Source organism: Amblyomma americanum, chromosome 6 (assembly GCF_052857255.1).
Source record: "Amblyomma americanum isolate KBUSLIRL-KWMA chromosome 6, ASM5285725v1, whole genome shotgun sequence".
NCBI lineage: Eukaryota > Metazoa > Arthropoda > Arachnida > Ixodida > Ixodidae > Amblyomma > Amblyomma americanum.
This window is the reverse complement of record NC_135502.1, coordinates 56,746,525-56,769,056: the sequence shown is the minus strand read 5'-3', so window position 1 is coordinate 56,769,056 and position 22,532 is coordinate 56,746,525. Positions and strand designations below refer to the sequence as shown.

At 44.1% G+C, this 22,532-nt stretch overlaps 1 protein-coding gene across 4 annotated transcripts in view; it reads right to left on the bottom strand.

The window, feature by feature from the left end:
- LOC144093519 (carnitine O-palmitoyltransferase 1, liver isoform-like) overlaps window positions 1–22,532 on the bottom strand; it is a 114,248-nt gene that overhangs the window by 3,320 nt on the left and 88,396 nt on the right. For all 4 annotated transcript variants that reach the window (XM_077626989.1, XM_077626991.1, XM_077626990.1 and 1 more), the window contains 8 exons: window positions 20,037–20,166; window positions 17,323–17,456; window positions 13,279–13,478; window positions 11,718–11,871; window positions 9,585–9,656; window positions 5,337–5,497; window positions 3,168–3,324; window positions 178–294 (listed from right to left, as the gene is read on the bottom strand). In XM_077626989.1, the coding sequence (XP_077483115.1) occupies window positions 178–294; window positions 3,168–3,324; window positions 5,337–5,497; window positions 9,585–9,656; window positions 11,718–11,871; window positions 13,279–13,478; window positions 17,323–17,456; window positions 20,037–20,166 (1,125 nt within the window). The remainder of the gene's footprint in view (window positions 1–177; window positions 295–3,167; window positions 3,325–5,336; window positions 5,498–9,584; window positions 9,657–11,717; window positions 11,872–13,278; window positions 13,479–17,322; window positions 17,457–20,036; window positions 20,167–22,532) is intronic.

Below are 22,532 nucleotides of genomic sequence, written 5' to 3'. Positions count from 1 at the left end.
CAGTGTGGCCACCTGAAGCAAGGAGTGAGAAATTATGTTCAACCTTCTTAACGACACACGAGGCCTCGGAATTCCACATCTTCAGGCGGGTTAATTCACAAACGATTGCATATTTAGGCTTGCGCACGTTCACAACCAGAAGAGATCAATCAACCAGTATAAGCAGTCATCACTTACCTTGTTCCTGAACACTTCAAGGTCTGCATCAGGAGAATAGTCTAGCTGTGTGTGAGGTGTCTGGCTTGTGGATAATGTCCAGGGGCGCATGAGCACGTTGGTCAGAAATTCACTCTCCTGCAAGTAAAACAGGCATTTGAATTGCAATCATTCAAGTGATGCAAAAAAAAGCTATAAAAGTGTCTTCTCCCAGCCAACCCCCAACCAGGCGACAGAAATAGGAGTGTGTGAATATTCGGAAACTTCAAATACCGAATTGAATATCCTGGTATTCGATTATTCGAACGAATCAAAAAGCGTATGTTCAAAGTTATCGAAATGAAACAAATATGCCTTAAAGTTTTCTAATACTTCCGAACAATTGCCGCGAAGTTCGAATAAGACATGCTGCACTTTTCTTTCATGACTATTCCAAAAACGGAGACAATACACACCGCGGCATCATGGTACCATGATCGGTATGCATGGGATGGAGCGTTCAGCACCACAGTGCAGTCCATTCGCGTGGCGGTGTTTGTAATCCTCATACATGGCCGGCATCCTCATACAGGTAATCCTCACACGGGTTCAGCAAACACGGCCTTTTTGCCTTACCTTGGAAGCCATGCCTCATACGTAAGCTCTCGCTCGTCTCATGCACTCAGATGCGGCGCTAGTTTTTTATATTCCGTTATCAACAGCCTAAGGTACTTTTCCTATGAGCATAACATAACAATGATGAAGTTAATACACTAAATTCGTGTTGCGACCCCCCAAATGGAGATCAATATTGCTGTTCCTCACTATTGTTCAGCCCATATCAATTTTCAGAATTTTGAAAACTGAAAACGCAGTTACCCTCGGCACTGTGGCCCAACAAATTTTGGCTAAATCGCACCAAAATACATGTGCTTTTGAGAAGCTTGCAGACAAAGCAAACCCTCCATTGCATGTAACTCATCAAAATAGTCAAAATTTGTTGGGCGACAGTGCCGAGGCTAACTGAATTTTCAAAATTCTAGAAACTGATATGGATATTACTGACCATGGGCTACATGCCTTTCAATAAATAGAAAAAGTAACAGCAGTAGTTAAAAAGCTAACTATTCAATATTAGTGAACCAGCCTGGAATACTAGTTCGCACTACACATGTGTGAATGGTGAATTTTCAGTTCGAAGGGAATACGAATTATTTTGCTTGAATAGTTTCAAAGAGAAGCGAATATTTTCTAATGAGGTGAGTAGTTTGCGACTTGAAAAACCGTAGCGAAAAAAAGAGAAAATCCATTAGAGATTAACAGCATACGCCAAAAGACATGGTTTGCAGGAATCACTAAAGGAACAAAATTATAAATAAAACAATAAAAAAATGATTTCGAACTGTTATTAGACAAAGTTCACACAGCAGCTAGCAAAAGTGCACTCAGCATTGCAATATCAAGCCCTTACCTCGCGATTCTTTATATGCTGCTGATTAAATGTAAAAGTTGTCAGCAATTTTTATCGACATAGAAATTTCAGACACAATTCATACTTCAAACCTGCGCGGTACTGAATCACTCATTCCTCAGAGTTCAGTGCACAACCGTACACTGAAATTTCGGACGCGCTGCATCTGATGCCATAATTCCTTTGACCTTATTCACGTGGCATATGGTCAGGTGACCGCGCAGTGCGCACTTGATCGCACATTCATACCACTACAGAGGAAGCTATCATCCGTTACGCGAAAGTCAAAAGATGTCAACGAAGGTATCGCGCACACACCAGAATCAACATGCAGCATGCCGCCGTACACCATACACGATTCAAAGGACGCGGTACCAGCGATTTTTTATGGGTCCTAGCGTAAACCAACCTAGCAATGCTGCACGCTGTGCTAATCAGGACAGAGGCGTGTCGTCAGCACCAGCCAGCATGAAATGCGAGATGAGACCATGCCCTCTTATTGTGCAGCAGCACAAAGGCACAATAGAGAGCAGACACCCAATTTTACTGCAGGTTATTTTTTCTTTTAAATGATTAATTAAACATTAGAATACATGGATACTGTATGGTATTCGCCTACGACCTGTAAATAATTTACAATTAAATCGCTTCTCTGAAGCTGTTTCGGCTTAAGTTTCATCGACCCAACGATGGCTGTGACAAACGTAGTCCAACTTTTGGTCACGTGAGGCATGGAAAAACTGCAATATAAACACGTACATAGTTTTAACTCACTACGGCAGTTATATGCCCGTTTTTCGTGCCTCACGTGACCTGAAGTTCAACTACGCTTCACAGCCATCGTTACGTTGATGACACAAAAACCGAAACAGAGTCAAGAAGAAATTCAATTATAAATTATTTAGCGGTCGTAGGCGAATACCACGGGGTGCTCCATGTATACCAATGCCTCACACTTCGTCTTCGTCTTTCAGGCCCTCCATGAGGCGGGCGCAGCACAGTTCTCACTGCGGCGTGTTCTCTTTTGCATCAGGGCTGTGTCTAATCACATGCGCAGGTTGCAGCCAGTGCACCGTGCGCACATTGCATGCCGACGTCAGACCAGTGCGACCGTGCATAAGTGCCTGAGCGCGCATAAGACCATTGTTTGCTTCTTTCAGCAGGTTATTTCATTCAAGATACTTCAAAATTATTCTAGATTTCCGAATATTGCAATTCGCTTCAAACCCAAATCGAATACTGCATTATTAACTTCAATATTCGAAGCTTGCCAATATTTGCACAATCCTAGTAAGCACGTCCTAGCTCTATTCCGATGTGCTACACTGCTGACAATGCTTTGCTGAAAGAAGTGCTCTCGTAACTCAAAAAGCCTATTTTTAAAAATTGCAGAACAAATCGCAGAACTGCAGTGAATGCCAATGAGAAATACACTAAGGATAATGAAAATATTGCTACCAGCTGAGAAGGGCCACTCTGGCAGCTCACAGTGGCAATCAGGGTCATACCGCTGCAAAATCAATAGGGCTGCAATTAGCAGGCTGCATAAGGCTGGACTCACATATTTCAGTCCCTTGCAGGCAACATAGAGTGCAAACAGGTGCCTGTCCACTCCCTTGCCACTCATGGCGTTCCGGTACAGCATCTGGTGCTTGGAAGCGGCAAGCTTCAGCAGCCGAATCTTCTCCTCCGTGCTCACACTGTTCTCCACCATGGCCCTGGAAAGTGTAGGAAAAGAGCAGGCTCAAAACAAGCTGCCCTACAAGATGGCTGCTCAAAGTGTTAACCTGATAATGAGACTGCGTACAAAAGAAGCCAACAAGAAAGAGAAAAGTGCCCTAAAATTATCCACATGTTCAGCCAGCATACGAAAATACCTAAGCTCTAGAGGATGGCTGCACAAAAGGATGTTTTGCATACAGGCTGATGGATGCACCCACTCAGGGACGAATGTATTTAGTAAAACTATCCTTAAAAACGCTTGAAGGAGGGCATTACATGGGGAGGTGGCAATACATAAAATACATAATACATGAATATACTTATTACATAAAGAGAATGCGATAGTAATGCAGTTGTAGACAACATATGCAATTCATAGCCAACACTTGAATTACAGCTAGGTGTTAAAAATAACCTCCATCATTATAAAATTGAAGGCCATTGTTGCTTTTCTCAGAGAAAACTCTTCTCTCTGAGTGGGAGGGCAGCTTCTAGCTTGCCCCAGCATTAAATTCACCCATGCCCCACCCTACTGTCATATCTTGTAGACAACACAGCTGATGAAAATTTTCATCTGAGCCAATAGTTGAAAACAAGGTTACATATGTAAATGTATGTTTGCTGTTGTGGGGTGCATCAAGCTGTTACGTCACACAGTCCACATATGCAGCAAGTCGGGTAATGCATAGAAGAAACGTTTCACCTGTTTAAGAGGGGAGCCTAGTCTTGAAGAAAAAAAAATTATTAATGTAGTCGCAGTTAGGAAATCTTCAGGGAACATGAAATTTTGTGTGCCGATTCTAAATATGTCATTTAATTTCATGTAAAACAATTCCTTGAGAACATATGCAATTGTTATGCAGGTTTCTAGTGGAGAACTTTCAAGAAAATTTTATGCAGGAAAATTGCTGAAATGTATGTTATGGGTTCTTTTGACATTAAGGAATGCAATAAGGGTAGAATTGTCTTCCTGCCTATCATAGAAGTTGTCACTTCAGAAATGCAAAGAAAAGTATGATTCCTGTTTCTGAAATGGCAGCTTCAATACCCTGTAACTCAATAATGCTTCAGCCCTGCGTGTATATGTGAATAAATAAATAGATGCCTGCATGATGTGGACATTTTCAAATAGCAGTCATGTCAAGGGCCTCTTACTGAAAACTCCACCAGAGTTATGCCACTGCCACACAACAAAGCATAAAAGTTGAAAGCTGAAGAAACTTCACAATAAATATTTGCTTGTGGTACTGCCATCAACACTGATGGTTTTGGGGCATTCACGAACGAACAGTGCAAAGTGCTGGCACCCCAACCCCAACCCTCAGCCCCACCTCCAAAGAAAAGCAAAATGCAAGGTTTGCTTACATTTAAACATTCGTTAACTTATCACAAGATTAACCCACTGCTTTTAAGCACGACTAAATTCCACCCATCCACTTCAGCATGAGCTGGCACGACATTTCCCTTCACGACTTTGGCAACACTGACACCACTACCAGTGGTTCAAGGCGACCCATGCCCTTTTGTGTCTGAAAAATGTGCCAGTTTTGAGAGCTTAAAATACGTAGCTGCAAATCTTATTTCACAGCAAGAGTTGTGAGCTTGCCACACCTGAAAGCATATGCCAACATTGTTCTTTAGAGCGTCGATATAAACTAAACTTAATGCAGATGCACAACAGTTTTAGATTGGCAGCCAATGCAATAGACTATCAGTCCAAAGCCGTTTAAGTGCATGTTCAATGCAGGTGTTCAATAGGCTGTTTAGCTTTAAGCTCTTATAAGGGGAAGCTACTGCTGCTGCGTTGCATCCTGAACAACCCATAAGCATAAATTTGCAACAACCTGAATAGAGTCAAAGATCACAGTGTTATCATGAACTGATGGCAAAACTACCATAATGAGAGCTTTTGTAAGGTGTATTTCAATAAATGCCACCAAAGAATCTCACACACTGCTCCAGTCAACCTAAGACCTCAGCATGGGCTTGAGTGATGACAGGCACTCACTTGACAAATTCTGTGGCCTCAAGCGTGCAGGATCGCACCGTCTCTGTTCGACCATTGAGGTAGAGTCGTGTCATGCTGGCCTCATATGTCTGAACGAACTTCTTGTTCTCCTTGTAGTAAGCCAGCTGTAGAGCCATTTGGATGAATGCGTCTGGTGATATCTAAGAATTAGAAAGCAATGAATAACTTACAACTGACACAAAGCAAATGACGTTTAAAATAAAATAAATTGAAAGAAAAAAATTCACAGGCAATCATACACCATGACATGGGATTTCTGCATCATCAGTACTGTTTTAATTTTAAACTTTTCAAATTTGCTTCTAATGTAAACCAAATTGTAAATTGCCGGGTTTGACAACCTGAAGCAATGCATGGAATATGAGAGATGCCTTAGTGCTGGGCTTCAGATTTATTTAAGCCAGCTGGGCAGACAGCTCATGTGCAAACAGCTCATGAGCGCTTTTTGCACTTCACCTCCACTAAAATGTGACTGCCACGGCCGAGACCGGACCTGGGTCCTCAAGCTCAACAGCTGAGCACCCTAGCCACTCAGCCACTGTGCCAGGCACAATTGCCTCTTCTCCTTCTCACCATCCTTCGCTCTGCCCTCTGCCTGCAGAACCCTCTAGTCACATGCCCACAACAGATTTTGAGGAAACAAGGCCCATACTGGACACGCAGTACAACAAGTTGCAGGGCAACAAGACGAAAAATTAGGCTTTTTGGTAAGTAAATCAATGGTTTCAACAGTAGCATTAAAGAATGAAATAACAAGAGACGATGGCACTGAATAAGTGGCCAGAGCACTAACGCATTCATCTTGGTCACTGGCCAAAGTCAAAAGATGAAAAGACGTTTCGGGAGCACTACAGCTCCCTTGTTCACTATTCATCCTCTGCTGCCTTCTCTGGTCTTTTCGTAATTCACACTGCCGTTTCAACTGTGGTTGTAAGGAAAAGTACAAAGGGGAGAGAACGTAGCTACTCCCTTCTATCGCAACTGAATGAGAAGTGCTTCTACTAGAAGATGCCCGGAGGAATGGCCTCTGGTACCTCATAACAAGAGTACATACCAAAGCGTGGCATTAAGTTTTGCAGCTGCGAATGGTCACCTGTACTCTGCTGTTCACGCCTCAGACTTTTTACGGTACCAAAGATACTGCTGCTGTTACTTCATTTCACACAGGACAATAGCACACACTCAAGCAGATACTGCAATTTTTTTTCTGGGACTGCTTACGTTCTATGACCAGTTCCTAGAACAGTGCATTCAACATATGCATGCCAATGCCCCAACCATTATTAGGACAGCATAAGTGTTGTATACAAAGGAATAATGGCACTCTCAAGCCACATCCCTGAATGGGAGTGCACATTACTTCTCTCTGCACCGTGAGGTGCATCTTCCTTTCTTCCCCCAACCTGTCTCTGGCTGCCATCCTCATTCAAGAGGGGAGCTGACTTTTGGATCGTGCCAAAGAGTGGCCCCTGATGCGCACTGCTTGAGTGTAAATACAGTTTATTTTTGATTTCTCAAACACCTCGTTTGAAAACTGTACTGTGAACGTAAGAGTAACAAGAGCAACAGGCACCCTAAACATAAAGACTGGAATGTGAATTAAACTACATACGTGCAGGCACAAACCATTGCAGCTAGAACACTCTCCCATGACAGATGTCAGCTCCAGCTTGCCTTCTGCTTGCAGCGGTAGCCATGTGAGCGACATTCTCCATTGTAAGCAATACCAGCATCCAATTTTACTACTAAAAACTGTACCATTCTCCACCTGACGTAAGAGAATATTATCCAGGGCAGCTGAGCCAAGAATATGCCTACTGTTTAATCACTGGTTCACTAGTTAACGACAGTCGCTCATGATTAGTTGATTCATATCTGCTATCAGTACACAGCACACCCTTTCATCAGTTAGCCTTTCCACACATGAGGCACTACCTGCAAAATTATCCATGCAGAAGCTCCAGATAAGAGGTACAGGTAAAAATAAAGGACCCGTAAAGCGTGAAGAGCAGAGAGGTGATCAGCTCTCTCTGTTAGCGGCTCCTGTGACGGCTATAACTCCGAAAGAAAAGACAGCCAAGAAGTCAGGCTACATCTGTTTATATGCAGAAATGTGCGTTGTTATCGATTTCATGACCATTTACCCAATTCACAGGCTTGCTAAACTTTACACATCGGAGAAACAAGGTTACGGCTTATTTCCAAAATTATGTGTGAGCCGTCATTGGTTGCAAATTTGATGCGGAGGCGGCGACTGTTATGCCGGGAATCGCGTTCGAGATGGCAGTTCAAGGTCCGCCCCCTTCGCTGAAGAAGCTGTGATCCCTCTCTCTCTTTGTGTGTGTGTGTGTGCAGGTGCGTGTGTGTGTGAGAGAGAGATGTCACACCCAGCTACATATATGACACTCCAATTAAGGGGGGGGATGCGGCTTTCTAATCCCCAAAGGATGACCAAAGTGATTTTCTGATAACAGGTGTATCCACTTGTATGCCTTGTTTTTTATGCTGTCTCAAAATTTCATTTCTGACGGGGAAGTGAACCATGGTGGCTCTAATATTTTTAATTTAAATTTCTTATATGAAATTTTCTTCTCACTTTAAATGTGTCAAGAGACACTGCACTGCAAAAATTGAAAACCGGAATTTGTGCTTTGTGAATTTAGAATTTGGAATTTGTCTTCACCTGAGTAGGAATGCAACAAAACCTGAACCAGTTTTCTGCCACAATTTCCTACTCTGCAGCCTTCTTACAAGATTCAGAGGAAAAATAACATTAGAGAACGGTTTCCTGGAGATATAACAGGAGATATAACAATGAAATATAATGTTTGTTCAAAGCTGCGTTCCCCTAAAGCAACATGACGTCAGTTTCATTAAAACTGGCACTTTGCAAACTAGGCAGCCAATTACAGTCAATTGCATGTGCGGTTAGATCAACACACAGTTAATTCCAACTAATCCGGTCTCCCATTTTTCCAGGAATTACATATACTGACACCAGTGCTCGTGCAGATGAGCATGCCAATCAAGAAGAGAAAGAAGTGTTGTGGAAGTGCACGTCCAGGACTACGCCACTGTTGACCACGCCTCGGCCGCTTAAAACCAACGTGACAATATTACCTGTCACTCCCTTCTGGAAATGAAAAAGAGATCTTGGTATTAACGCTTCTTCTTCAGATTCTTTATTCCATTCATCATCCCTTGTCACTACATACCTCTTATACAGTAATTTCAAACTGTCGCCCATTAGTAGCGTTTACGGTATTAAAATCCTGAATGCTCTTCCTCATGAACTAAAGCAGTGCTCTAGCTCCATTAATGCTTTGAAAAATCATTGTTACAATGCTCTTGAATTACACCAATTTCTTACACTGATGTTATGTAATTTTTGATATTCTGCCATAATTTGTCCTGCATTTGAATTTTTGTTTACTGTTATCAATTTTTATATTCTGACAACAGAGATGCATTACTTTGTGTTAAATAATTGAAAATTATAAGATAATCTTATTCTAAATGATGCACAACGTCGCTGCCTGAATCACACTCATGTGTTTCTAGACCCCAAACTAGTTAACGGCTATAGGTCTCAGCACTACATGAAATTCTGCAAAACAATAAACAAGAAATGAGCGTTCCACTTTTAAAAGCTCACAGAGAGACAACAGGTTCAATTAATTACCAAGCAACTTGACACTACCTTGTACACGTCACCCAGACTGGTTCACTAAAGAGACCTTAAATGGGAAAGGCTTCACTGTAGAAGACCAAGGTGAAATATCTAGTATAACATTTGGTTTATTCTGCCACAATCTATTACAGCCTAAATGAATATGAAAAAAAAAAGAAAGGCACTGAGGCGTCACCCAGACTGGTTCACTAAAGAGACCTTAAATGGGAAAGGCTTCACTGTAGAAGACCAAGGTGAAATATCTAGTATAACATTTGGTTTATTCTGCCACAATCTATTACAGCCTAAATGAATATGAAAAAAAAAGAAAGGCACTGAGGCAGATGCAACTTTACAGTAAGGTGCACACACACACAAAAAAGGGGGGCCAAGTAGAAAAACACACTGTAGTCTGATACAATGTGGTCAAAGGACCCCCTTTGCAAGCAGGGTCATTTCAGTTGTATCCAACTATAGGCTGGTGTTAGGACAAGCAAGCATTTCACAGCTTTGCTTGCCTGCATGCCAGCAATGAGAAGGAAGCAAGGGATGCTCACCTTGCATTTCTTGATGACACCTTTACCCCAGCTGTCATGGTCTTTCACAAACAGGTCAAGGTCATCATTGGCCTAAAGAAAACAAAGGAGAACACAGTGGTGTCAGCAAAAGCATTGCACATTCCTTTTCACAGTACGTTCCCCTAATAAGTGAATAAAATAGGAGTGTGCGAATATTCGAAATTTCGAATACGAATCGAATATGTTTGATATTCAATTCGTATTCGAGAAGCTGATATTCGAGAATTGCCAATATTCAAAAATTCTCGAATACTCGCCAGCGATCGTATACTGCGCAGACTTTCATAAATTCGACCGTGGCAAAACCATAATATCTGGGCAAATTAGCCGATGATCAAGTAAACAAATTCCAAGAAAACAATGCAGAGGTCCTATTCCCTTCCTTTTCCGTCGTTTATCACGCGGACCGATCGCATACCGACGCCGCTAGGCTTGACCTCGTGCGAAATTCCGCAAGTTGGCTTTCCCAAATATCACACGTGCTGCGACCAAGATGGCCGACGGCCCGCTTCGAACAATCGCAACGCGAAATCGCCTTTTTTAATCCTTCCGTAATACGTTACATATTTAATGCCCACATCCGAAGAATGCGTCCTGTCGCCTTCATAACTCTCCGAGCGTGACTTCCGCCATCCCGTTTTGAACACTACGCTATGCGAGAAAGCCTACTTGCAGAATTTCGCGGGAGCCTCCTCAAGGGGCGCGTCGAGCTGTCGCAACAGGGCAAGCGATCCTGTAAAAATCCCGCCTATTGCATGGTGCACTGTAACCCGCGCACCTCTTTAGTGGGCGTAACATAACGGCAGGCGTGACAACGATCGGAAGGCCCCTGTCGCTAGGTAAAAAAAAAATAGCCTGGCCGCGCAGTTTCGGTTTCTGAGCTTCGCCGCTGCCACGGGCAACTGCAACTCAGCCCACGCATTCGCCGGTAGTCCAATCCCAGCTCCGCGCAGCTTTCGGACGCCGACTGGTGCGTCGCAAGTGATTTCTTTTTCCTTTTTAGAAACCGTCTCGCCATTCCGGGAGGCCAGAGTGTGTTCCTCCGCCCCTTGCTTTCAATTTGTGTCGTTCTTTCAGCACTCCGAAACGGGCGGCTCGTCACGGGCGTACAGGTGTTATAACGCGATGGAGCGGCCTCATATGGCCTTACTGCATCTTTGCGTTTTCGGCAGGTTTTTTGTTTTTTTTTCGGGGAGGGGGGCGGCGGAGAATTTTATAAATCGAGGCCTTCGGATGATCCAGGCATTTCTTCCGGTTCCTTGAACTCCGAATGAATGAGATTTTACTACTCATGTTATTCTTGGTTGCCAGTTTTGTAATTTTATGGATTTTGTTTTGCATGACCTAATTACAGCTTGGATACTGTTAGGCTGTCTAATCAAGTACATAGTATGCAATTCTGTGCACATCATGTTTTTTTATACGGTACTGAGGCAGTCTAGTTTTGTTTATTTTAGTTGCAAAGGCCGTACACTATTTTGAAAAAAATAAGGGCAACAACATTTGCTTGTTTATCATTTTCTGAAATTTTTTTGTACTGAACAGATATCCAATATTCGAAGCCATTTTTTCTTCATATTTGTATTCGATTCGTATTTGAAAATTTCAATATTCGCACAACCCTTGAATAACACTTTCCCTTTGTACAAATGAAAGTAAATAAATAAATCATTTCTAAGGCCAGAGCCTTATCAATCATCCTTCCCTTACAAAGTAAATATTCACCAAGGTAAATATTCATAAGCCAGCCCTTGTACACAGCTACCAAAACAGTGCAGCTTTAAGAGCTTTCTAACTTTTAAAGAATAAGTTATAACACTTAACTAACCACTTCTCTCCAGTTAGACCACCTATATCAACGTTTCCATTGCATGTGGCCACCCTGATTTATAATCATAATACACCCCAACCACTTCAACTCTATACAAAGTTCACATATAGCTGAAGCTACCATACACGGGCTGGAAAGTGCTTTGTGAAGCTGCACATGTTGTGGGAGAATTCTATGATTCTGGATGGCTAAAGCAGCCCGGTGTCACCATTGCACTTTCACTCTTCATTGCCAAGCTGACTGGGAAAAAGCAAGGAATGCAGATATTTGCCTCATATTACCTTCCTTGCACTGGCCAGGGCATCTGCGATGTCCTTCTCCAGCTCAGGGGATATCATCCAGATGAGGCGCTGGGGCCGCAAGATGGTGGACTGCTTGTACTTCTTGCCTGGGGGCATGCAGCGGCCAGACTCGTCGTACAACTTCTCAAGCACCCTACCACAGAAAAAAAAGTAGACATCATTTTAGTGTGAAGTACTTACGACCAGAGCCTCGGTTAGTGCATACCTATTTTTGCATACAAGGCGGAAGGGGTCTTTTATAAAGCCACCATGAACTACACTGCGTGCATTGTAAGGCAACTTAAACCGTGTTCCTAGTGCGCAGGTCCTGGCGACACGACAGGAGACGCACGGCGGCACCACAGTGCAGCTTTTGATGAGCCCAGTTGCAGATGCTGACATGCCTGAAGAGAGAGAGAGCACTCTCCCGCCTCACCCAATGCCTGCTGCCACCCCATTCGCAGGCGTTGGTGTCCAAACAGTCAAAGTCTGAGCCACGTGGATATGGCCATCGTCATAGCTATCACTTTTCACTGCCACATGACTCTGCTTCTCCGCAACACGGCGACTACACAGTTGTTTAGACTGGCCGAATCAAACTTTCGTTTTCCTCCATGTACCGGAGCCACCAATACCACATTGCAGACTGACTGGCGTCACTGCACGACTGCAATGCGGCCCCATCTTGTTGCATTGTTGCGTCACTGGCATTGTACTGAATCGCACACTTCCCACATCTACTGCTTCACAAGTGACATCACTCCCCAGCACATCTCGAGTTGGGATGAAGCCCAGTGTTGACGACTGCCGGCGACAACACTCGTGAAGGGCTCCTCGCAGAAGTTTTGCACCAGCAAGGCGCTGTGAAAGCTGTCACCTTCTGCATGTTTAGAGACATAGACAGCACAGCTGAGACTTCTCCAGCGCGGTCCGATAGTAATACTGTTGCCTCTATCACTGGTAAAATGTCACCTAATGCAAGCAATGCCGACAAGGAAGCTGAAGACGGCCCCAGCTTTACTGTTGGAGAAAGTGTGCGTTAGACATTCTTCGCCTGTTCACCCAAACACGGACCTAATAGGGCAGTTAGGACCCGTGCCTTGAATATATATAGGCTGTTTTGGTTACGGCATACTTCCATTCTGCACACAGATTTTCCAAGGTACCACAAAATATTCTTTGACAAGGTTTCACTGCATAGACACAAGCAATGTACTGCACCATTTAATTTCAAACACGTTCTGACAAAATTACTTGATTTCAAGAATCTGATGCTGCAAAAAAAAATTGGCGGTGGTTTAGCTCTGGTTAAACCTGGAGTGACAGCTACAGCTGGCTGAGTGGAACTTGGTCACGTGACTAACCACGTGAAGAACCACGTGATGAGCCACGACGCCGCGCCGCTGGCAGCTGCTCTGCACCACGTGACCAGCCATGCTGAAGGCTTGAAATGCTACCGTAATGCAGCTATCGCCACAAAAAAAAAAAAAGAAGTCTGCCATGCACTGCTCCTAATCATTTCTGTACTTGAGAGAGAGCTAAGAGGTCCGAGGTCACTCACTCCCTGGTGATGATGTACTCCCACATGTGGGCCATGGCTGGGGCATCAGCCATGCTGTGCTCACAGTTCATGCCTGCCGTGGCGTCCTTGAACACCTGGACACTCAGAGACTTGTCGAACCAGATGCTCCTGCCATCACCGTGCAACATCAATTTCCCTCTTTCAGGAAGACCCCTGGGCTCCAGATCATTCATGCTCATCTGGGAACAGAGAAAAGTCAGCCAGAAAAGGGGCAAGACGTCAGTCTTTTTAGCAGGCTACAGTGACAAGAAATACGGGGCGATTTTTTTCCCCATTTACAGGTTTTTACTTTAAGAACTGTGACAGATGCAACAGTGTGATCTCGCAGGCAGATTGTACAGCAAGGCAGACATTGTGTATGTTACAGAGCTCGACAATTCGATTATCGAAAATTAACTAATCAACTTCATTATTTTTTATTTTAGGAGACAAAATTATATCATGAAATTGAAGGCCGTCAACAGCGAAGCTGAGCGCGGCTTCTTAATTTTCTTTATCGGCAATGTGGTTCGAAATATCCAATGCTAAAAATGCACGTTTGAAAGCTCGTTGAGTTGGCTTTTCAGTGTTGCACATTTATAGATGGTCTCGCTCAGATTTCTAACGCTGCAAATACAGAGAGTGTTTGTGCTTTTTATCATGTAGAAGCAATTAACATAATTTTGGCAACGATACAGCGCAGCAACATTATTTTATATATGTGCAATGTGGAAAAGCCAACTCAACAAGCTTTAAAATGCATATTTGACATTAGATTTTTCTAATCACAGTGCTGATGAAGAAACACTGAGGGAACACTGATCAAGCGCTACTTACAGTGTCGCCTTGTGAGTGCTTTTTTGTCTTTTGGCATGTGCCAGCTATTACGCTTTCTTGCTAATACACACTTCCTTGTTTTCATAGGAGTAAACATGCTGCCTTGTTAAAAATAATCAGATCTCTTGAATGTTTTCAGTATTCAGAACCTTTCACACTGTCTTGAGCACATATGAAGTTTGTAAACAATTTCTCAAGATACGACGCAAAATGAAAATCTTTCGCCATTCCAAAAATTTTGTTATAACAATTAGAATTTACTATGCCTAATGGCAGGTATGTGCTCAAGGAGGGGCCCTGAAGAGGCCCAAGACGGCCATGTTACATCATGTGCCATGTGCTGTCTTTACGTCATAGCTGGTGATATCGGAGTAAAAGCTCCTTAGTTCTAGTTTTACAAGGACAACCATGAATCAAGGTATCAATCAGTACAGCGCCAGAATTTGTCAATATAATGCCAGTACCACTACAATGGGGCAACCCAGTGAAATACAAAGTCAGCGGGATGGGAGAAAAATTCATTATAAGCATTAATTCGATATAAGCAACTACACGAGAAAATCTAGAGCAGTAAAGCTCTATAATTGCGCCGCAACGACGAGGATGTCAAAATACAATGTATTCGCTAAAGCAAAACTTCATTCAGGTGCAAAAAAGGCAGTGAGCTTCGGCTGTTTCAAGTTCTTACGGGGCGCGTGCAACCCCTGCTCTAATCTGACCAAGCATTGCACGAGGCCGTTGTCGCCACCCATGCATTCAACCTTCGGGGTATGTCGAATCGCGAAGGCAGTGGTCGCTTTCATGCGGGGGGGGGGGGGGGGTGTCATGGAAATGCCGTGGCTCGAGTCTGAGGTTGTGTTGTGCTCAAAAAACAATTAGCCGCTCCTTGTAGGTACGCAGTACGATCGTGAAAACTGAACGGTTTTGCAGTAGGGGCTTCGCATGATTACGGGCAGTTTTTTTTTCCGAGGTGTACAGCTGTGAAGTTTGCAATTGAGTTTTTCGGCGCACCGTTGTCGACGACACAGTGCTAATTCTATGGTTAGAGTGTCGGTGTTCGTGCAGCGTCGCGTCCGCGCCATTGACAGATGTCTACGAACAAAAACAAAATTCAATGACCCTACCATGCATTTAGACCGTTTGTCTGGTCAGATGGCGCGAATCAAGCATGACCGGCCCGAGAAAATCGCCAGGGAAACACCGTGGTTGCGTTGACCCGCCATGTTGACAGCCTGGCGTCGTGTTTTCGGCAAGTTATCGGTCGGTTTGCATTGTCAAAAGTGCAACGAAGCTAGGGGTGGTTTTTTATTGCGATGAAGGCCGATTATGACGAGCGGCAGGCAAATTTCTAGACTGGCTTCCCCAAAGTCGTCTTCCTGATTTGTAAGCGTAGCTCCTCGCGTTGAACACGGCAAAGGGCATGCGACCAGCAGTCACTTGCGACCAGGCAGCAGCTCGACAGCACCGTTGTTCACGCTTGCATGCGCGACCTGCGGGTCGCCTTCTCGTTTGCAGCGAAAACTCTCGGGAGCGACGTTCGCGCACTTTCGAGAGTTTTGTATGCTTTTGCTGATGTAAAACAGTTAGACTTAGCGACGACTACGGCAGCCAGGGAGCAGCTTAGTTCGTTGCCGAAAGCTCACCTAGCTCGACTCGCAAGTGTGAATGGGCTCATAATCGGAGGGACACTTCTTTTGTGCTTTTTGGCACGTTTCAGCGCCAGAAATGTTCTTTAGAGCGGTGAAATTTTGCTCACTGAGCGCACCCCTTGGAATGCTACGGTGCTAGTCTGCCCGCGGTCTTTTGGCCATTTTTCGGCATTCAAGAGACCTCGGTTTTCTGGCATCGCAAAGCCTCACGAAAATTTTATTTTCATTTGGATTCTATCACGGGGGACACCAGCGATGCAACTGCAACCGAATCGGGCGCGCTTCCGTTCGCATCCGCTGCAAACAGCTGGGGGCACTCGGCACTCGCTTGGTACCCGTTGCTAGGCAGGTCATCGGTCGTAGGTTTGGTACTTTTGTGGCCTGTCCTGTGCCTGCCTGAGACTAATTCGTTGGCGCTATTAATTTGTCACTGCATGGCGCAAAAAGGTCGCCGCCGCGGCGGCAATGCCTCTGCTCGCCACTTCGCTCTAAGCGGGTCAAGCTGTTCCTTCACTTTGAGTAATGCGGCTTAAAATGCATGAGTTTGGGTCGGGACCGGAAGAAATTTCGAATAAAGCGATATTTCGAGTAAAGCGATTTCGTTATAACGAGAGATTACTGTATATCCTGGTCCCTCTTCTTTACCCATACAGTAAATGCAGTCTCAAAAGCCAGAGTCTGTTATCCTTTGTGATTAAAGTTGCTAGCCTTATGGGTATCCTCTACTGTACCTCTGCACAGATGCAGCATGCTGACAACATGCTCTTTGATATGCCATGCAATCTTGTGCTTGCTAGCTACAACCTATGCCTCCCAGGGCTTAGAAAATATGGCACGGACTGCATAACAGTGGCAAACATAGTTATACTGGCCATACTATTAACACTGCATCACCTTGTGGAAATAATTGAATATTGCTGAACAGTCACTAGAACTTCCGAGCGAAATGCACGATCTGATCATTCATGGCAGAACAATAAAATTCCAACTTTCCACACATCAACCCAACATGGTTCCATGGCCCACATTACACTGTTCCTCTGCGGGCCGCATGGCAGGCACTCCTAAGTTAGACGGATGTAGGCATTTGCCAGAGCCAATATACCGTCACCTGTTCCCCCCCCCAATGGTAACTACGAGCCTATTCTATGCGATCAGTTCAAAAATCCTCGTAACAGCTCAAAAATACTCGACGAGGCAGGTTCGTCAAAAGTCAAAGTAGCGGTTCTGGCCAGAAATACACTGAGCCTGTCTAAGGTCTCTAACCAACTAGAGCCTTAAATGAACACAATGGACCTGACTAAGTTCAAGTTAGCCTACTAAATTAGCAAGGTAATTTAAACAAAAAATACATACAGTAGAATTTATCACAAAGTGCAGCGGTACACCATGTGCAGCACATAGTGCACCTTATATAGGCAACCATTTAGGGTAATTATAACAAAAATAAAGATATTAAAGTCCCGTTAAGGCCTGCTAAATAAGAAAAAAATGCATAACCCATTGATACGATAAATCTAGATTCACAGCAAGTTCTGAAAACTTAGGCAGTACTTACGAAGAATGTTGCCTTTTCAATGGCATTCAAGCTCTCCCTGTTGATGCCACGTGAAAAATACTTCTGTCGAATCTTTGCCCATTTTGCCCGGTCAAGGGTGGTGAGCGCTGCCAGAGCTGCCTCTGCCTCGCTGGCTAAGAAAGACCAAAGAAGAAAGAAAATGCAGTACAATGCAGCCAGCTGTTTTTAAGGTGCATATATAGTTTTGTGAAGCGTCAGCTGTTAGTGAGGTGAAAAAGATGCGCGCTCATTACTAATTACGCGAAACCTAACCAATACAGGTACGATGGAAGCCACTAAGTTTTCTATTCTCAAGGATAAATAAAGGCCATTTCATAACTTAAAACTTAGTAGACTCCCTTTAAGATTAACTGAAGGGCCGATTAAATTTGTTCAGTCTTATCAGACATCTTAACAGAAGTGCCATGCTAGAAGTGCCCAGATATACGTCACATGAAATCAATACATAAAATGGCCATGCAGTGAGAGGACAGTTGGCAACACAGCAAAAAACAGCAGAACATTTCGTGTACTAAGCAAGAAGTGAGCTGAAGACTGAGAGCATGAAACAAACTTACGTTATCCTACTTGAAAATGGCATTGGTCTAGTTTTGTTTTTCACGGTCTGTTTTTTTTCTCACTGTATCCCAAAGCAGCTGCTATTTGTGTGTATTTTTTCCCCAATTTTGGTTTCCATTCTGCTCTAAATGGTGCCCAACAGGGTAGCCGTGTGTCTACCTCTTATCTCGCTCCTTGGAAAGTATAGCCGTCACCAACTCCACGGGCAGGCACACCAAGCGCCCAAGAAAGCGTGATCCTGCAAGACTGCTTGCCCACAGTTTTGCACAAAGGTGTGCGGAAGCCATCTTGTGGGGATGTGCTTTTTTGCATAGAAGCACAGAGTCGTGCAGATACTCCGCTATACTCTGTTTCATACATAGCAAGCAATGCAGCGGAGGCTGTGGAAGTAGCGCGCCCACAAAACCATATTACTCCGCCACGTATCATTCGTTCCTCTCGAAGCCCTGGCGAGTGTTTTGACGAAAACAAAGAGCTAGCCCTGGGTGTCACAGTCAAAGCTGTGAGACAATATTTTTGGGCCTTCTGGCTACAACTTTCAATGAGTGTGCACTGCTTTTTAGGCTCAGATAATACCGTCACATGTCTTTATTGCTTCTCGAAGTCTCGATGAGTCTAAGGATGAAAATTTGGCAAGAGGTGAAATGAAGTGCAGGAGGTTGCCGGTCACTGTACTTATTATTTGTCAAAACAAGATAAGTCTGTGTTCACTTTGGTTTATGAAGGTTTAACATCCTGAAGCGACTAAAGCTATGAGGGATGCCGCAGTGAAATTTCGACCATCTGGGGTTCTTTAACATGCACTGACATCGCACAGTACATGAGCTTCTAGAATTTGGTTGTATGACTAACTACTTTTCGGGAATGGAATGGACTTAGCTGGCGCAAATAGGTGTGCTAGCTTTGGCAGCCGTGGTTCGCAGTCGGTACGAAACTTCATATTAACCGAAGCACACGTGAAACGGTTCTTCTTAAAGTGGATTTTTTCTACACTGAGTCATATGAGAAATCAGCTAAATGGTCTCACATTTTCTATGTTATCCGAGAATTTGTCTGAAAAAAGTTCACCTTAACGGAAGTCTTCTGTATAAATCTAAAAAGGAGTTGCTTAAGGCATTTTACAACTGGCGACCTTGCTTCTCCCTCTCCTCAGTAGTTCAAGCCTGAGAAAATCAATTCAACAGTAGAATGGAGGAAACAGTACAGAGCCTTGTATAATTTACAATGCCAAAATACAACCAAACACTGTATAATTTTCTCTTTACCATAAGGTATTGAGAAATGAACTAGGTGTGTCTCACAGCTACATTGCCCAAACTTAAGCATTCCACATACAGAGTATGCTACCAATAAATTTAACTGAGGTGAAACCTCATCTTGAATTTTGAAGGTGCTTTGTTAAATGATGCTTTCATTCCGTTCCTACAGCCAACATTCTGCAAAAATACTCGAGCCAGAAAATGGTGACAGCACAAGCAAGTGCAGTCAAACGTGGACAGTACTAGCTAACCAAAACATGGCCAGTGTTGGAAGTCAAATACAATGACCACTTTTTAAGATATAGCAAAGACAAGCAGCTACAATTACATGTCCCTGGAAAGTGATTCAATTCAATCTTTAATTTTCTTACTTCTCTTCATTTCTGACAAGGTATATTGGGGAAAATATGGGACATTTTCAAAGCAGAAGATATCAGCTGCAGTAAACATAGCAGAATCAGGCATGAAGACTGAGGCATGAGAATCAGTGGCTCTGAAATATATTTCATCATTAGAAACATACCATCAATTACTGCGAGGATGAAAGCCCATGAAGGCACAAGGTGCATCATGTGATTAAACGATGAGACAATTGATATTTCCTTCTATGTTGCACAAATAAACCTGCATGACGCTTTGGGTTCCACCACCTCTTCATAGTCACTTCAGCTTAAAAACAAAACTATGAACACTCCACAAAAAGAACACGATACACTAACATGCAACCAGGTAGTGGAAGCTGAGGCACAAGCGTTAATCTTATACTGCAGTAGAACATAAGAGCCGACAAGGATAATGCAAGCCATTTATAGGTGCTTTGTCTGCCCCGAACAATAAATGATGTTGATTTATGAGAAACATGCGGGGGACACATACCAGTGTGTTTTTTGGCATCCTCCATTATCCACTCAATCTGGTGTTCAAGTGTTGTGGGGAAGAGAATCTGGTTGGCAGCATCATACACATCAAGCTTGTAGAAAAAGCCTTTGTGTTGCAGAATCACATGCTGCAAAAAAATATGAATCACTGATTAGAGCCTGAACAGAGCCGACAAGAGTGAAAACATTACAGTAATTTGCTGGTACAGTAAAAGCTCGTTAATTCGAACTTCATGGGACTGGGAAAAAAAGTTCCAATTATCCGATGTTCGAATTATCGAATGGCCTCGAAAAAAATGACAAGAACCATTTGCATTACGGTATATGTGGTATATGTACCGTATTTACTCGCATAACGAACCCACTCGCATAATGAACCCACCCAACCTCGATTTTTGTCTAAGAATTTGAAAAAAAAAAAGCGTCAGTCGTTAACGCTTCCCTTTGTCTCGCACCGTCACCGTCCACAACGCATTTCTTGGCACTGCGCCAAGATGCTGCGCAGCGATAACATCATTACTTTTTGAGGTTAGCTCTAGCAAGAGGGGGAAGCGAACTTGGTAGAGCGCCAGCGCTTGTCCGGTTGTGCAAGCCTTTTTAAGCGGCCCGTGAAACACCAGAAGCGGCGGAAAATGGGCGGCTGCCACCAGACCACTGTCACCAGGATTTAGAAACAGCGTGATTCCATATGCTTGGTAAAACGCTGAAAAGAACAGCTGTGCATTTAAAATTAAGCAATTATTTAATCAATGACAACAAACAGGACAAATTATTCTCTGTGACCCCCTTTCTGAACCAAAATAGTTAACCTGTTTGAACCTCCCGCAACTCCTGACGTCAACCGACACATAGTCGCTAAGCCTAGCAGCTCTGAAAATTCAGAAATTCTGAAAATCTAACGCTTTTCATCGCTGAAATTTTGTGCTGCGGGCATCTTCAGACAAAGCGAAACCTTTGTGTGACTTTTGTTTGCCGTGAACATGAGACACAGTGTAGCGGCAATGACGAGTTCGTGGTGAAGCGAGAGGCCGCTTCGGCAGGTGCGGCCATGTTGTAGAAGCGGGCGGAAGTCAGACGCGGTCGCGCCCCGATTGGTCCATAGCCCACGTTGGCTGCTTCTGGCCAGCGGCTGACCGCCGGGTGGACATATCTAGCCCGGCTTGATCAGCGGCGAAAGGCTGCCCGGCGGCCGGACGCCAGTTTTTCGCAAGAAAAATGCTCCATGTGGGTCGCCCTTTATCGTGCCATTGGAGACTGGGGTGGACGCAGTCAACTGCCACTCAATCATTGGAACGTGCGATAGCAACAAACGCCTTTAGCAGCGAACGATGCTAAAAGCTGGCGTCATGATCGCGGCTGACTGCGTGCTTCCGTTGGAGACTGATGGATGGAAGGATGGACGACACTCGCAAAGGAAAAAAGTTTTTCGCACGTAATTTGTAGCGGCCATCCAAAGTCATAGCCTTTCATGGGTGTTTTGCTGGGACCACGCCGACAGTACTTATCCGTATTTCCGAATTAACAGGGCTCGAATTAACGAGTATTTAGTTACAAGTTTCGGAGGCTGCGGGGAAAGAGGATAGGCAGCCGCCACAACGGCCACCAACCCCTACCCTCCGGCGCCACCGGCCACCATGCCGACGATGGCGCCATTTAGGCTTTACCCACTCTTCCACGGTTTTGTCTGGTTCAATCTTCTGTCCCCGTTTAGGACGTGCACAGCCTCTAACTATGCGGAGGTGCTTTTCTTTTTTTTTTTGGCCACGCGCTGTGTGCTAAACCACCCAGATGCGGCGGCGCGTTGTTCGAATTATACACAGATCTCTATGGACCTTGGCCGGACCAAGTAGTCTAGTTCAAATTATCCGAAAATTCGAATTATCGAGGTTCAAATTAACGAGCTTTCACTGTATATTCATGTGCACAGGCTTTCACACTGTAAACATGTATTAGACATTAAAGAGAGATGGAAACATGTAAATACATCTGGATATGACATATAGCTACTAATTCTGCAGTAAAAGCTTGTTAATTTGAATTTCAAGGGATCAAAAAATTTTTAATTGTTGAGTGACCTTGAAAAAACTGCCAATAACCACCTGCATCACAGCAAATTTATTTCGTGAATGGTTGTACAATGGCCACCTGCTTTTGAAATTAGGAACAATGCAACAATGACTGTTTTTTGCATTTCCATCAACTCCTTATTGTGTGCACACTGTCGGGAGTGTCAAAGAAGAACTGCTACAAAATGATAAGGGCCTTGCCGGTATTCTTCACACTGCAACGCGATAGTGATGGAGCCCCTCATGTGATCACTGCGGGCATAACCGCATAACCACCCCCCAGCAGCGCTGGGGGGTGGTTATGCTTTCGGTGGCGAGTACGAGCCATCGGGAGGTAGTACACGGACAGCGAAGCGGCACCTTATCCCAGACAGAACATGGAAGTGGCATCTCTGAAGATGGAATAGCTGGTAGGAGCGAGTCGTTAC